Here is a 12,221-nt window from a genome sequence, read left to right on the forward strand (position 1 = left end):
AACAAAATCCACAAAACAATCAGAGTTGTAAACCAAAGATCTTAACGAAACAAAAATGGACTTTCAGTACAGGTTAAACAAAAACAAACTACAAATCTCTAGTCGAGATACAAAGATCCCCCACAGGGACAAAGTGAGTTACACGAGCTATCAAAGCTAACAAAAGTTATTAGAGCTAACAAAGCAAGTTTACAGCCATGTCACCCAAACACCCAACAAAGTAGCAAGCTGTCTGAACAAAGAAACAGTCTGGGGTTTTAAAAGGGAGTCCTCTTCAGGGATTGGTGGAGCTGGCAATTGGTGAGCCAATCGCTGTAGGCCTCAGGGAGTACATGGCTGCATCCACTTCCAAATGGAGTCAACTTGATTAGAAGCTGCAGATATACAGAAAAGAAAGAAAAGAAAACAGACACGGCCACTGGCCGTAACAGTTGACATCAAAAGAGGTCCAGAGCTCATTTATAATGAATAGAAAAAAAATTCTATTTCTTTTGTTTCTGGAAGATTTTGTATTTTGTATTTTTATACACAGATTTTATTTAGAAATGTTCGTAATGTTCCAGTCTTGGTTTGTAAAGATTTATTAAACATTTGAGCAATGCAATACATGGTTAAGTTTTATCGTCACAGTGTAGTCATGAAACCACATGAAACATGAGTTGCGTTGCAATCTTTGGTGGTTTTATGCTTAAACCAGACCCCGTTTTAAAACCATTTGCCAGGTCCAGTATGAAAATAGATAAGAATGCAGAGAAATTGCCTTAGATTTTTTTATGGATTAGCTTTTCTTCTTAGTAATTCTAAAACAGTAGTCTTTTTCAGACTGTTCTACCTAAATTTCCCGTTCCTTAGGGATCATTTTTAATAATATCCTTCAACACTGAATTGGGAAACAAAATTGAGAAACCAACAAGCAAAAAAAATATATTTTAAGAGAAGAAAATTTCAGGAAGTGACTGAATGATTTTTGAGCCTCCAAAAATTGATAGAGATTTCAATGAGCTGATTTTGAAATTAAGCCAACACATTTTAACATGCATCAAAAGGATCAGAAACAGCTGTTACATGTTTTTTCAGACTCAAAGCGTGTTGAAAAGAAGAATACCCGTAAAGACCCTCTGCTGCAGCTGGTGTCCCTGCAGAAAGCTACTGGCTGCTGGATGCTTGATGAAGATCTGGCTGCTGTGCTGGGAAAGACCAAAGAGGAGGTGGAAAAGGCAAAGCCTGGAGAGGTAGATTTTGTCAAATGAATGTAAAAAATATGATACAGACTCATTTAAAAACATATTCAATTCATCAACTAAAGTTGCAATAAAATTAAATAAGGCCCCAGGAAATTTTATTTTGGGATTAACTGGAACTACAGACATAAAAGAGGCAGTCACTGCTGGTAATTTCCAGGTAACTTCCAGTAAACTGCAAAATGGCCTGTACTTGTACAGCAAAGTGTCATTCACCCATTCATGGGCACATTCACATGTGTGAACAACAAACAATGTCTTGTTTTACACAGTGATACTCTTTGATTTGTGGCTCAGTTTTTATGAGTTTTGTTTTGTATTATAATTAGGTGAAACAGGAAGTATGGACAACGATTCTGGCTCTGATCTGGCTTCATAGCTTCAAGACTGATAAAAAAGCAGAGTGGGAGCTTCTGTCTATGAAGGCTGCATCATGGCTCAATGATCAGAACGGTATTCAGAGTGCTGTTTTGGTATTTATTTATTGTAAATTTATGCAGTTTCTCAAGTTCATTTATCTGATTTCTTTCAGCTTCACGTGTGCCAGAGTGTGTTGCAGCTGGAAATACACTGCTGGACAGCAGTGTGCGAAAAGAGGATCTGGGAATCTAAGAGTTTCCATGTTTCCCGGTTTTCAATATCAGAACGAGGAACATTTCTTTTCTACCTGATCTTGTTTTTACTGATATGAATGAATCAGATTTTGAGTGAATGCTTCCTTAAACATGGTATTTTAAGATGATATTTTACACGAAAATGTTCCATTTAAAATAAATTTGGAAAACTAAGTCCCAGCTTTCCTTGACTTTTCTGCTGTATATTAGTAAAACAGTTATTTTTTCAAACTATGTTCAGGTAACATTTTCTAAACAAATTGTCAGTTACTATTTGTTGTTTTTTCTCTATGTAACCTTCGACCCAACATGAATAAGTACCCAGCTCTGCTTAGTGGTATTTATATGTATATTTGTATGTGTGGTTCTGGTCACGATAATAGCAGTCAAACATAACTAATCAGATCCAACACACCTTTGACAAAAATTCTATTTCTATAAGACAAATAATTAACTTCTAGTACACTATTAGAAGCTTAATAGTGTACTAGAAACCCAACACACCCATAAGTCATTCCAGGTATCCTGCTGAGTCAATGAGGTTACTGATACTGTGAACAAGCATGAGATAAATATATTTAAAGGTGGAGGCTGCAAATTATCTCCTTGCTGATTGTACTACTGCATCTAAAAACACGGAATATTTCTTTACAGATGTATCAGAAGTGAAGTATTTTAAGTTTTAATTTGTTGCATTTTTATGATTATGGTTTAGAGTTAAAGAAATCCCCAAATTAATGTCTCAGAAAATTAGAATATCACATTAGACCTTTAGACTAATCCAAAACAAATGTCTTAAGCACAAATATCAGGTTTCTCAATACCATTTCAGTGACTCAGTACTGCAGGGCCTCCTCTTGCATGAATTACTTCTTTAGTGCTCCTTGGCATAGAGGTGTTTAATCAGCTGACATGTCACAACACAAATGAGCAGAACTTCTCAGAAATATGGTTATGCAATTAACCATTTGCGCAGTGATTCCCATGAAAGCTTGACTCAACCAGTTTTCATATTATACAGAGTCTGTACAAAAAATAAACTCATCTTTGAACACTCAAAATAGCTAGCGTTTCTTTTTTCCTCAATTTCGGCATTGAGATTACTATACAAAACATATATTTTCCTAACGCTTTGATTTATAATGGAATGTCCAGTATTTCCACTGAAATTACTTGAATTAAAGTAAAACTTTTTATTTCTTATCCCTCTGTTTGTCTGATTTACTTTTGATATCTTGGTTCCTAACTTTCTTCTGGCTTTGGTAACTCTTGTGACTTTGCTTCCCATAAACTCTTACATCTTCCAACAACAAAGGGAAAACAGACTTCTAAAGGTTTTTGAAATGGGGTTGCATGAAGATCTTGGTTTTCAATACCCCGCTAGGAATATGAAATGACAAACAGTTTGGAGAAACAAACGACTTTCCAACAGGAGCTAACTCCCTCAGTCTGTTTTTTATTATGCATGTGTAATAATTACATTAAAAAAGAAGTAAAAACAATACATTTTAAAGCTGATAACTTAAAAAACATGATGCCTCATCCTATAACTAAGGAGCAATAGAGAAGTGTGAATGTGTTTATGCTTCTTAGTTTTAGTTTTATAATCTTTACCTTTTAGTAAACATTAAGAAATGGGAAGTTATTCATGTGAATGCCTGTTGTCATAAATTCAGCCACCTTCCCAGCAATTGTTCTGTGATTGCAACAGCTTTTGTAACAAACTCTGTGTGTCAGAGCGCTTTGAAGCAGGAAGCACACTGTTGGGTTGCAGAGTGCAGAGAAACACTGTGGCTCTGAGGTTTTCTTGTTTGTGAGTTTGTGTTTTCTTCATGTTTGTGAGTAATATACAGTAATAGATTGATCTCACCCAGCAGACTTTAATTTGCACGTCTGATTGCCTAAATTATGCACAACAAAGTCACTGAATATTTTCTCCATTTCATAGCTTCAACAATGCTACATTCAAAGTCACTACGCTCTCCTGTCTTTCCTATTCTCAGTGAAGTGATGTTTAATTAATTGTGCATTCATTGCAGGTGGACTAAAATTAACGACAGAACCTGACTTTTCTTTTGTTAAGAAAAGTCAGTTTTATATTTCTAGTATTCACCTTGAAATATAGACATTTCAAGGTGAATTTAGACACAGAGCCTCAGCAGTCATTTTTGACCAAAGACATAATTTGCATGTGATTACATGCATCGCAGGGATTATATTGTATTGGTTGTTTTGTGGGCTAAAAAAGTTTTCCAAGCTCCTAGCGAAGCTGACAAAAAGTTTACTAACGATAGGCCACATAAATTCTGCAGCTCCCTTGAAAATTGGGGGGGAAAGTGCATATCTGATATTTAAAGGTTTGTCGTGAAACACGTATCTGACAGGAAGAGTGCAGGCCTAGATGAAACAGTTTATGAAAAAGGAAACTGACATGAACTCGCTTTGATCATTGGTTTAAACACAGGTCAAACCTCAAGCTCCACCCATCTGCTATAAGTTAATAAAGAAAAAAGAGAGGGTATTCTCTTATTCTGTTTGGTAACTCGTACTTTCAGGTAGGAATAGTTTCTGTGTATGTCTCCTTTTTTTCTCTTATTTGACAATTAGGGTATCTGGTTCAAGATGCAACAGTAGAGGCTGTTGTCATGTAATGCAAAATAGATTTGATTCTGTAGCATATGCTTGAGATACAAAGGTGAAAAAAGATCATTGTTTGTTTCTCTTAGTGGGAAGTTGTGGTTCTTGACATTGTAACAGGGTAGATTTAATTTCTGTTCTCTCACTGCACTCACGTCTCACAAGTTTTCATCCTCATCAGAACTAAATTCATAAAAGAAAGTATTTACTATGATGCGTGTCTAATCATATGCAGTTTTTTCCTACTTATTTTCCAGTAGTGAGATTTATTCCTGCAGCAAAACATCATCAAGCTTCTTGTGGCACAGGTGTCATGATGGATCGCTGTAGTCTGATAGGAGAACTGAGAGAACCGTGTAAGAACAACACATGAAACAATTTTCAAACGTAGAGTGTCTGATTTAAGACACACAAAGATTTAAGCTCAGAGAAAGACAACCATGTCAAGCAATGTGCAAAAGGATTTTCATAAATTTAACATTTTATCAAATGCCTTGTCTGATGTCAGCTCCTAGATCACATAATTCGGTTCAGAGTGTCTTCGGTCGATTCTTCAGACTGATCAGAAAACGTATTGGTCACCAGTCTCAGATGCCAGTCACCAGAACCAGCATCCTGGAGGGTAAGTAATCATATTTGTGTCATATTCATTTTCAGTAAATAATATAACAATATATATTCCTAAAAGTAATTAGGACATTTTTTTTATACATTGTAATGAAGAAAAATGTGTTTGTGGTGTTATTTAGCCATTTTTTAAATATATGTAACCCCTGAGATACTTTAGCATATTAGGGTTAGATGTTTGACCAATATGCATCATTATAAATTGTGTTTCAAACTGGAAGACATGCTAATAATTACACATAACCAGATATTAAGAAAAGCAATATAACTTTATTTTGCTTTTGGAAATATTTTCAAGCAGGTGTAGCATAGGACATTATTTTAGCTCTTTAGCTTAATTCAAATTTTGGGTTTTGTTAATTTCTGTGTTCTTTAGATCCTTTTCCTTGATTAGATCAGCCGTGTTTTTGATTTTCTTTGGTGCAGTCCTTTCTTTGTGATTTGATCTTATATGTTTATTTCTTGTCTAGTTATTTGTTGTTACTCTAGGTTAATTGGTTTTTAGTTATTCTTTAGTGTTAGATTTATTTTCTAGTCCCCTGTGTGATCTCTCTCAGCCCCTATACCAAGAGAGATCCTACAAGCTCTCTTTCCTCAGCCTGCCACTGGTCTCTCCCTTCATCTTTTGTTCAAATTCAGTCTCCCTGTACCGAAGCACTTCTGTGCAAAGCAATTTGTTGGATGGTTAAAGTATGTGTTACCCTGCAACCTTGGATGGCTGAGGGTAATGTATTAGATCTTCCCTCAACGTGTGATGCTGTGGAATGGGAATGACGAGACACACGTTGAGCTTCCTTCTCATTCAACTGGAAGATTTATTCTTCTTGTGTGTTATAAACACACTTCATATACAACATGCTTCAGTAGAGAACTATTAACTTCATTACGTCAGAAATGACTAATATAACTTTAAACCAAGCAATCACTTTCAATATAAACTGAAAAAAAGGCGCAATGCCTCTTCAACACTGTGCCTCGGCACTCAGCCTCACACAAAGATATGATTTATCAGGTTTTTCAACAAACCCACAAAAAACAACATCACATCTATAAAATAGAGAAACCAGAACAATGTCCCTTGAGTGAGAACTCTCCCAAAAAGTGCCAAACACAAGCTCAAATGAACTCTGCTGTCCGTCAGCTAGCTCCTCAGCTAGCTCACACACACACGTGCACAGGCCCGCTAGCACTAGCTCCAACCAGCCCCCAGAACAAGTCCCGCCCTCGTACACAACAATTACAAGACGAACNCAATTTAATTTTTATCATGACATTATGGAAAATAATGAACTTTATCACAATATTCTAATTTTATGACCAGCACCTGTATATTGGTTTCTGAAAAAGCTTTACTGAATTATCTTTGAGCACATTAATAGTGAAATGCCCATATAGCTTTTTTTGGCAAGGGTAAAATCAAAGTTCAGGACCCAGATGTCTCAGAAAATATTTGAATGGTCTGTTTTTTTTCCTGTTTTGGTAATATATATATATATGTTTAATATTTTCAGTAAACTTAGCAACTTTTATGTCAGCTTCTTGGTGCAACGCCACAACAGGTAAAGGGAGAAACAAGTTTTTCAAAGACTTTGGTTTGCTTGACACAAAATGTAACAAATGTTGCAGTTTTGGTCTCCGATCAAACCGAGTCAGGTGTGAAATTACTCTGAGTGCTAGGTAATCTCGAGGTGGATGTCATTTTCATTTTTGGCTTAGTTTCAGATGATTATTTTTTCAATGGAAAAAAAGACCATACTCTCAGGTGTATGGCTTTATGACCTGATGCATGCAGGGAGACGTACTTGTGTGTTGTTTCTCTGTTTTGCTTTCGATTGCCTGATTGTCTATCTCTAATGCTCCGTTTGTTTTTTCTTCAGGTGTCACAAATGAAGAAACAAATTATGGATCAGTCATGCCAGATTCATGTAAGTGTATTATTCATCCATTCTTTATACCAGATTTGCTGGTCTAAAGGATAGGTGAGGTTAACACCTACCTCCAGCAGTCATTGGGTAGTGAATGGTCATTGGGTTAGAGTGGGGAACACCTTGGACAGGTGACCATTCAGATTACTAGGATGCATGACAAGTTTTAATAGAGATACTGTAACAATGAATGAAACCAGTTGTGATATAAAATCTCCCATTCTTAATCTTTTTGTATGAATTATCATAAATGGCCATGAAAATTGATTTAAGTTCAAATGTTAAGAGGAATTCTAAATAAATTAAACTTATGCTGTTCCTATGCTGTCAAACTGAATTTAAAGTATGATAAATTTAAAGAGCACTCTCAGCTGACTAGCTGTGATCATTTTCATTTTTTCAAGAAATTTAATTTCTGATTTTTTTTTTTATTGGAAAAGACTCTTTTGTATGTCTTCATGAATTGTTGCATAGAATGAGATTTACTTGTACACTGATTTTTTTTTCTTGAACATCTACCTCTAATGCTCGTTTGACTTTTTTCTTCAGTAAGCATGGATTCTTTCCAAGATTATTGTGGAGCATTGCCAGAGACTGGTAAGTGTACTTTTATAGCCACATTTATTCAACCATTGTTTACACCAGTTTTTCCATGCATGGACATATGGGGGGCTGGCGACTATCATTGGGTGTCAGTGGGGTCACCAGTGAATCACAGAACACCGCAGAGACACAATGGACAGTCAACCATCCAAGCATATATGCTTATACCTAGGGGGCAATTTAGAGAAAGTAATCAACCTGTCATATTTTTAGGCTATGAAAGGAACCGGGAATACCTGTGAAAAACCCACATAAGCTGCAGTAAAGAGTAATGTTTTCGGTCATGATTTGGAAGTCAACTTTCTGAGACTCTACTTTCTGGTGTATAACTTAATAAAATGATGCATACATGGAGATTTACTTATATTCTTGTTTGATTGTCTGATTACCTCTAATGATCCATTTATTTTATTTCTTCAGCAATTGCGTGGAATCCTTCCAATGATTCTTCTGACAAAGATCTGGGTGATTTAAACACTGAAGACATGCTAGATTCATGTAAGTGCATTATTCATCCATTGTCTATACCAGCTTTATTATGTTTGCTCACAGGACTGTCCGAAAGGGGGTTTGGCGCCACTTCTTTAGTTATAGATGTAATTTGTCACTTTGCTCTGCACAGAGTATAAAACCAATATAAATTCACAGTCTATCAGTCTACTGATGGTATTAAGGCACTGAATTTTGTGTTAAAAATATGACATTTCATTTGTAAGGTAGTAACATCTATATAGTGTGTAATGAAAGATTTCTTTTGTAAACACCCTATTTTCTGGTATATGGCTTTATGAACTGATGCTTTCAGGGATATTTACTTATATGCTGCTGTTTGTTGCTATTGTTTTTGTTGTTGTTTTTTTTAAAGAGGTCTACCTGTAATGCTCAGCTTGAATTTTTCTTCAGCAATCATGGATTTTGTTTGTGATGATGATTCTGCTGATGAATCTGCTGATGAAACTGAGTTTCTTCAAGTCTTCCCAGATTCATGTAAGTGTTCTTATTCATCCACTTTCTATACCAGCTATGCTAACCATGGTTGCAGGGAGACACATGGAGGTGCGGAGGAGTTATAGCTGACCAGCAACTCTAACGTATTTAGGGTCACAACCATTAAGATTGTAAATCCTTCCTTCGACAAAATAGGAAACCAGTGCAGTGATTTAACAGCTGATGTAATATGATCCATGTGTAAGTCCGAAATAAATGATGAGAGCAGCATTTCAGAGTGGATACCACGCATCTTATTCCAGAACATGCTGAATAAGAGTATGTGAGAGTCAAATCATGTGGGATAAGTTAGGCTGTAAACAAGAACAAACAAGGTTAAAAGTCATTGCAATTTCAATATGTGTATTTTCACAATAACAAATAATGCAGCATTTGGCAGAGTATTAGTTTTTTTTAGGTGCCATTCATGCAAATTCCACATGCCTGTAATATATTTGGCCTGTTGGGTAGATTTTCACCATCCTCATGTCTATGTTTTGATGTACAGTGTGTATTTTAGTTGCTGAAATACTAACTGCTTGTGTTAGTACAATGTTCGGCAACAGTATTAAAATTATTTGTTTTGATAATTACTTATTGTGAGTGGAATTTACTGTAATAAAAATAGCTTGAGTTTCATTAACCACCACCAGTCAAGACTTGTATCACACTTTCTTTTTGCCACAACCGGCTTGCCTCTAGATGGGCTACAAGACGACTCTGATGAAGAATCCAGTGAGCCAGAAGTTGTGCTACTCAGTCAAGACCCACTGCTGCAGCTGGTGTCCCTGCAGAAGGCATCTGGCTGCTGGAAGCTTAATGCAAATCTGGCTACTGTGCTGGGAAAGACCAAAGAGGAGGTGGAAAAGGCAAAACCACAGTCGGTGGGTTCTAAACTAATATTTAACATAATATGCATTTTATTTTAAGAATTCCTACATGAAGAAAAGTGGAAGTAAAATTAAAGGTAGTACAAATAATCTTCAGTCTGTCCGTACATTTTTAAAGTTTACTTAGCATTTATGGTTGCAAGTTCGGAAATCTATGATAATTTGCAGAGATAATGGGTGAAATGCAGGAAACACAAACTTGCAGTCATTCACTCACACCAGATAACTTATAGGCCATTTATCTTACCATCATCCACGTACGTATTTGCATTGTGGGAGATGTTGGAGTATCAAGAGAGAGAATCCTCATGTAGAACACAGAAACTCTGCACAGAAAGTTCAGGGATTTGAACCGAGAACCTTGTACCTGTGAGGCTACCGAGTCGACCAACATGTTTTAATGTTGAGCTGTAAACAGAGAGTTAATGTGGAGTTAATCAACTAAACAAGCATATGAAACTAAAATTCTTTAATAGACATCATGATGTGAGATTTAATAAACTAACCACCAAACTGAAAATAGTCAGCAAAATACAGAGTAACATAAGTATCTTTTTTTTTTTTTTTTTGCACAGTAATAAAGAATAATAAAATTAAGTGATAATAATGGGATTTAATAAAATACCTGGAAGAACTTGCAATCCATCAAGCAACACTTGGCATGATCTTGTTTTGTGTTTGTCATTTCTGTTAATTAGGTCTGCGATGAAGTGTGGGCCTCCATTCTGGCTCTGATTTGGCTTCATGGTTTTAAAATGGATGCTAAAGAGGAGTGGGAGCTTCTGTCTATGAAGGCTGCATCATGGATTAAAGCTCAGAACGGTAATGCACATTTCAACAGTGTGTGTTAAAAACAGAAAGTTATCGAATGAATGCTTTCATCCCGTTTTTTTTCCCTTTCAGCTCCATCTGTGTCAGAGTGTGCTGAAGCTGGAAATACATTGTTGGGTTGCAGTGTGAAGAAAGAAGCTCTGGGGCTCTGAGGTTTTCCATATGAAAGTTGATGATGATCTAAAAGCAGATTTAGTCTGTTTCTACAAGCTTATGACTTCACTTTGTTTTTGCAACAACATTGTTTGCATGAAAAGGAAACCAGGAGTAACACATAAATACATTTTAAATACAACTTCTTGTGCATATGCATTTTAACCAGTTTTAATGAAACAATGTTCATGTAATAAATAAGAAAAATGAAAAAGAGACCAGCAAAATGTTTCCGCTATTCTTAAGTGATTCTCAAAATCACTTACTAATGGATTTACTGACAGTTGTGGAATAATCACTGGTGACCCAGGTTTATGAAGATAACTTGTTTATTGCAATCTACCTGGTAAGTTTCGTCATAGTAACCTGTTTTGTCACAGCATAAGATTATATAGTACAGATAATTCTTATAATAAAAACATTGAATTATGTAGTCAAGACAAATACATGGTGCTCATCGGGTAAAAAGAAATAAAATAAAGGTAATGTAAGTTTCAAATTCACTTTAGAAAGTTACAGGTTGCTGTTGTGAATTAGAATCCACCAGTAAAAAGCCTATCCCCAAAGTCTCATTGTTGGGGGGGAAAAAACGGAACAACAAGTTACAAATTGCCAAAGAACAGACTGGCTGGCTTACAGAGAAAAATGGTGCAATGCTTTACAGGCTGACAAAAACAAAATTGTTTAATTTTCTGATTTAGAATATTTCCCTTATGACTCACAAACACCGAATACAAGTCACAGCAAACTCTGAGGACACTAAAGCAGGTCGTTCGTGTCTTTCATACTATGGCATCAGATCTATTGATCGCTCCCCAGGCGTCATGGATTGGTTTGAATACATCCAAATAATTGCAGAAGTCATGCTACTTCATGATGCAATTCTGTTAAAATTAGTGTTTCAACAAAACAACAGCCCCCAAACACACCAATAAGTAAAATTGAAAAAATAAGATTGTGGCATGGTCATCCATATCCCTGGGCCTTGATCTAAAAAGAAAAAAAAAACTAACACATGCAAAAAAGTGTAGAGGAACTATTGAATATATTCCAATCACTCTGGACTGGTATTTGGTTGCAACACATATAAGAACTTCTCAGAAACAGTGGTTAAGCAATAAAACTTTGTGAAGTGACTCACACAAAAGCTTGACTCAAGTTTTTGTCAGATTATAGAGTCTGAACAAAAATACAGAAACTAAATTTTGAACACCTAAAATAGCAATAGTTTCTCTTTTCAACTTAAACTTCAGCAGTGTGATTACTATGTAAAACTATACATTGAAGAAAACTCCTTAATTTTGGCTAAAAATGTCTAAACAACATAGAAAGTGTTAAAATAAAATAAAAAACAACAATGCGACTAAATACATTTAAATGTTGTTTTGCAGCCAGCTTATGTATATGCTACCAATCATGATGTAGATCAGCAGTAATTAACACTTTTATTCTGAAGAGGAAAATAAATGATCTTTTCTCACATGGACATGCTGCTTTGAAATGCAACTTTGTACTTATCAAATATATAAATAACTACATTAATTACAAAAAATGCCATTGCCATTTTTAAGGATATGCTAAATAAATAAATAAAAAGTACAGTCAGTCATATATGTCACAATATTTCTGCCTCTTGATACAATTGATTGAAGAAGATTTTATTAAAACTGATGGAGAGGATAGAATTTATTGCCATTTGCACAGATAAGCAAT

General features: G+C 35.5%; 2 protein-coding genes across 2 annotated transcripts in view; both read left to right on the forward strand.

Annotated features, from left to right (window-relative positions):
* LOC106942132 (von Willebrand factor A domain-containing protein 5A-like) overlaps window positions 1-3,058 on the forward strand; it is an 8,956-nt gene extending 5,898 nt beyond the window's left edge. Inside the window, exons 6-8 of the mRNA XM_015025316.1 lie at window positions 1,078-1,232; window positions 1,571-1,694; window positions 1,774-3,058. Of these exons, the coding sequence (XP_014880802.1) occupies window positions 1,078-1,232; window positions 1,571-1,694; window positions 1,774-1,853 (359 nt within the window). The 3' untranslated portion in view covers window positions 1,854-3,058. The remainder of the gene's footprint in view (window positions 1-1,077; window positions 1,233-1,570; window positions 1,695-1,773) is intronic.
* A 3,943-nt stretch (window positions 3,059-7,001) lies between these two features.
* Window positions 7,002-10,726, forward strand: LOC106942130 (von Willebrand factor A domain-containing protein 5A-like). Its single transcript, XM_015025314.1, has 7 exons — window positions 7,002-7,044; window positions 7,594-7,641; window positions 8,068-8,145; window positions 8,551-8,634; window positions 9,337-9,518; window positions 10,223-10,346; window positions 10,428-10,726. Exons 1-7 carry the CDS (start codon window positions 7,032-7,034, stop codon window positions 10,505-10,507), a joined length of 609 nt encoding a protein of 202 aa, XP_014880800.1. The 5' UTR covers window positions 7,002-7,031; the 3' UTR covers window positions 10,508-10,726.
* The last annotated feature ends 1,495 nt before the right edge of the window (window positions 10,727-12,221 follow it).

This window comes from Poecilia latipinna, unplaced genomic scaffold (genome assembly GCF_001443285.1).
Source record: "Poecilia latipinna isolate Pla-1442-1.1 unplaced genomic scaffold, P_latipinna-1.0 Scaffold4061, whole genome shotgun sequence".
NCBI classification, from domain to species: Eukaryota; Metazoa; Chordata; class Actinopteri; order Cyprinodontiformes; family Poeciliidae; genus Poecilia; species Poecilia latipinna.

Bases quoted from the DNA above. Each gene is read 5' to 3' on its own strand.
- LOC106942130 (XM_015025314.1), top strand. The intron at 7,642-8,067 runs GTAAGTGTACTT...TTATTTCTTCAG, and splicing joins TGGAGCATTGCCAGAGACTG to CAATTGCGTGGAATCCTTCC. The intron at 9,519-10,222 runs GTGGGTTCTAAA...TCTGTTAATTAG, and splicing joins AAAAGGCAAAACCACAGTCG to GTCTGCGATGAAGTGTGGGC.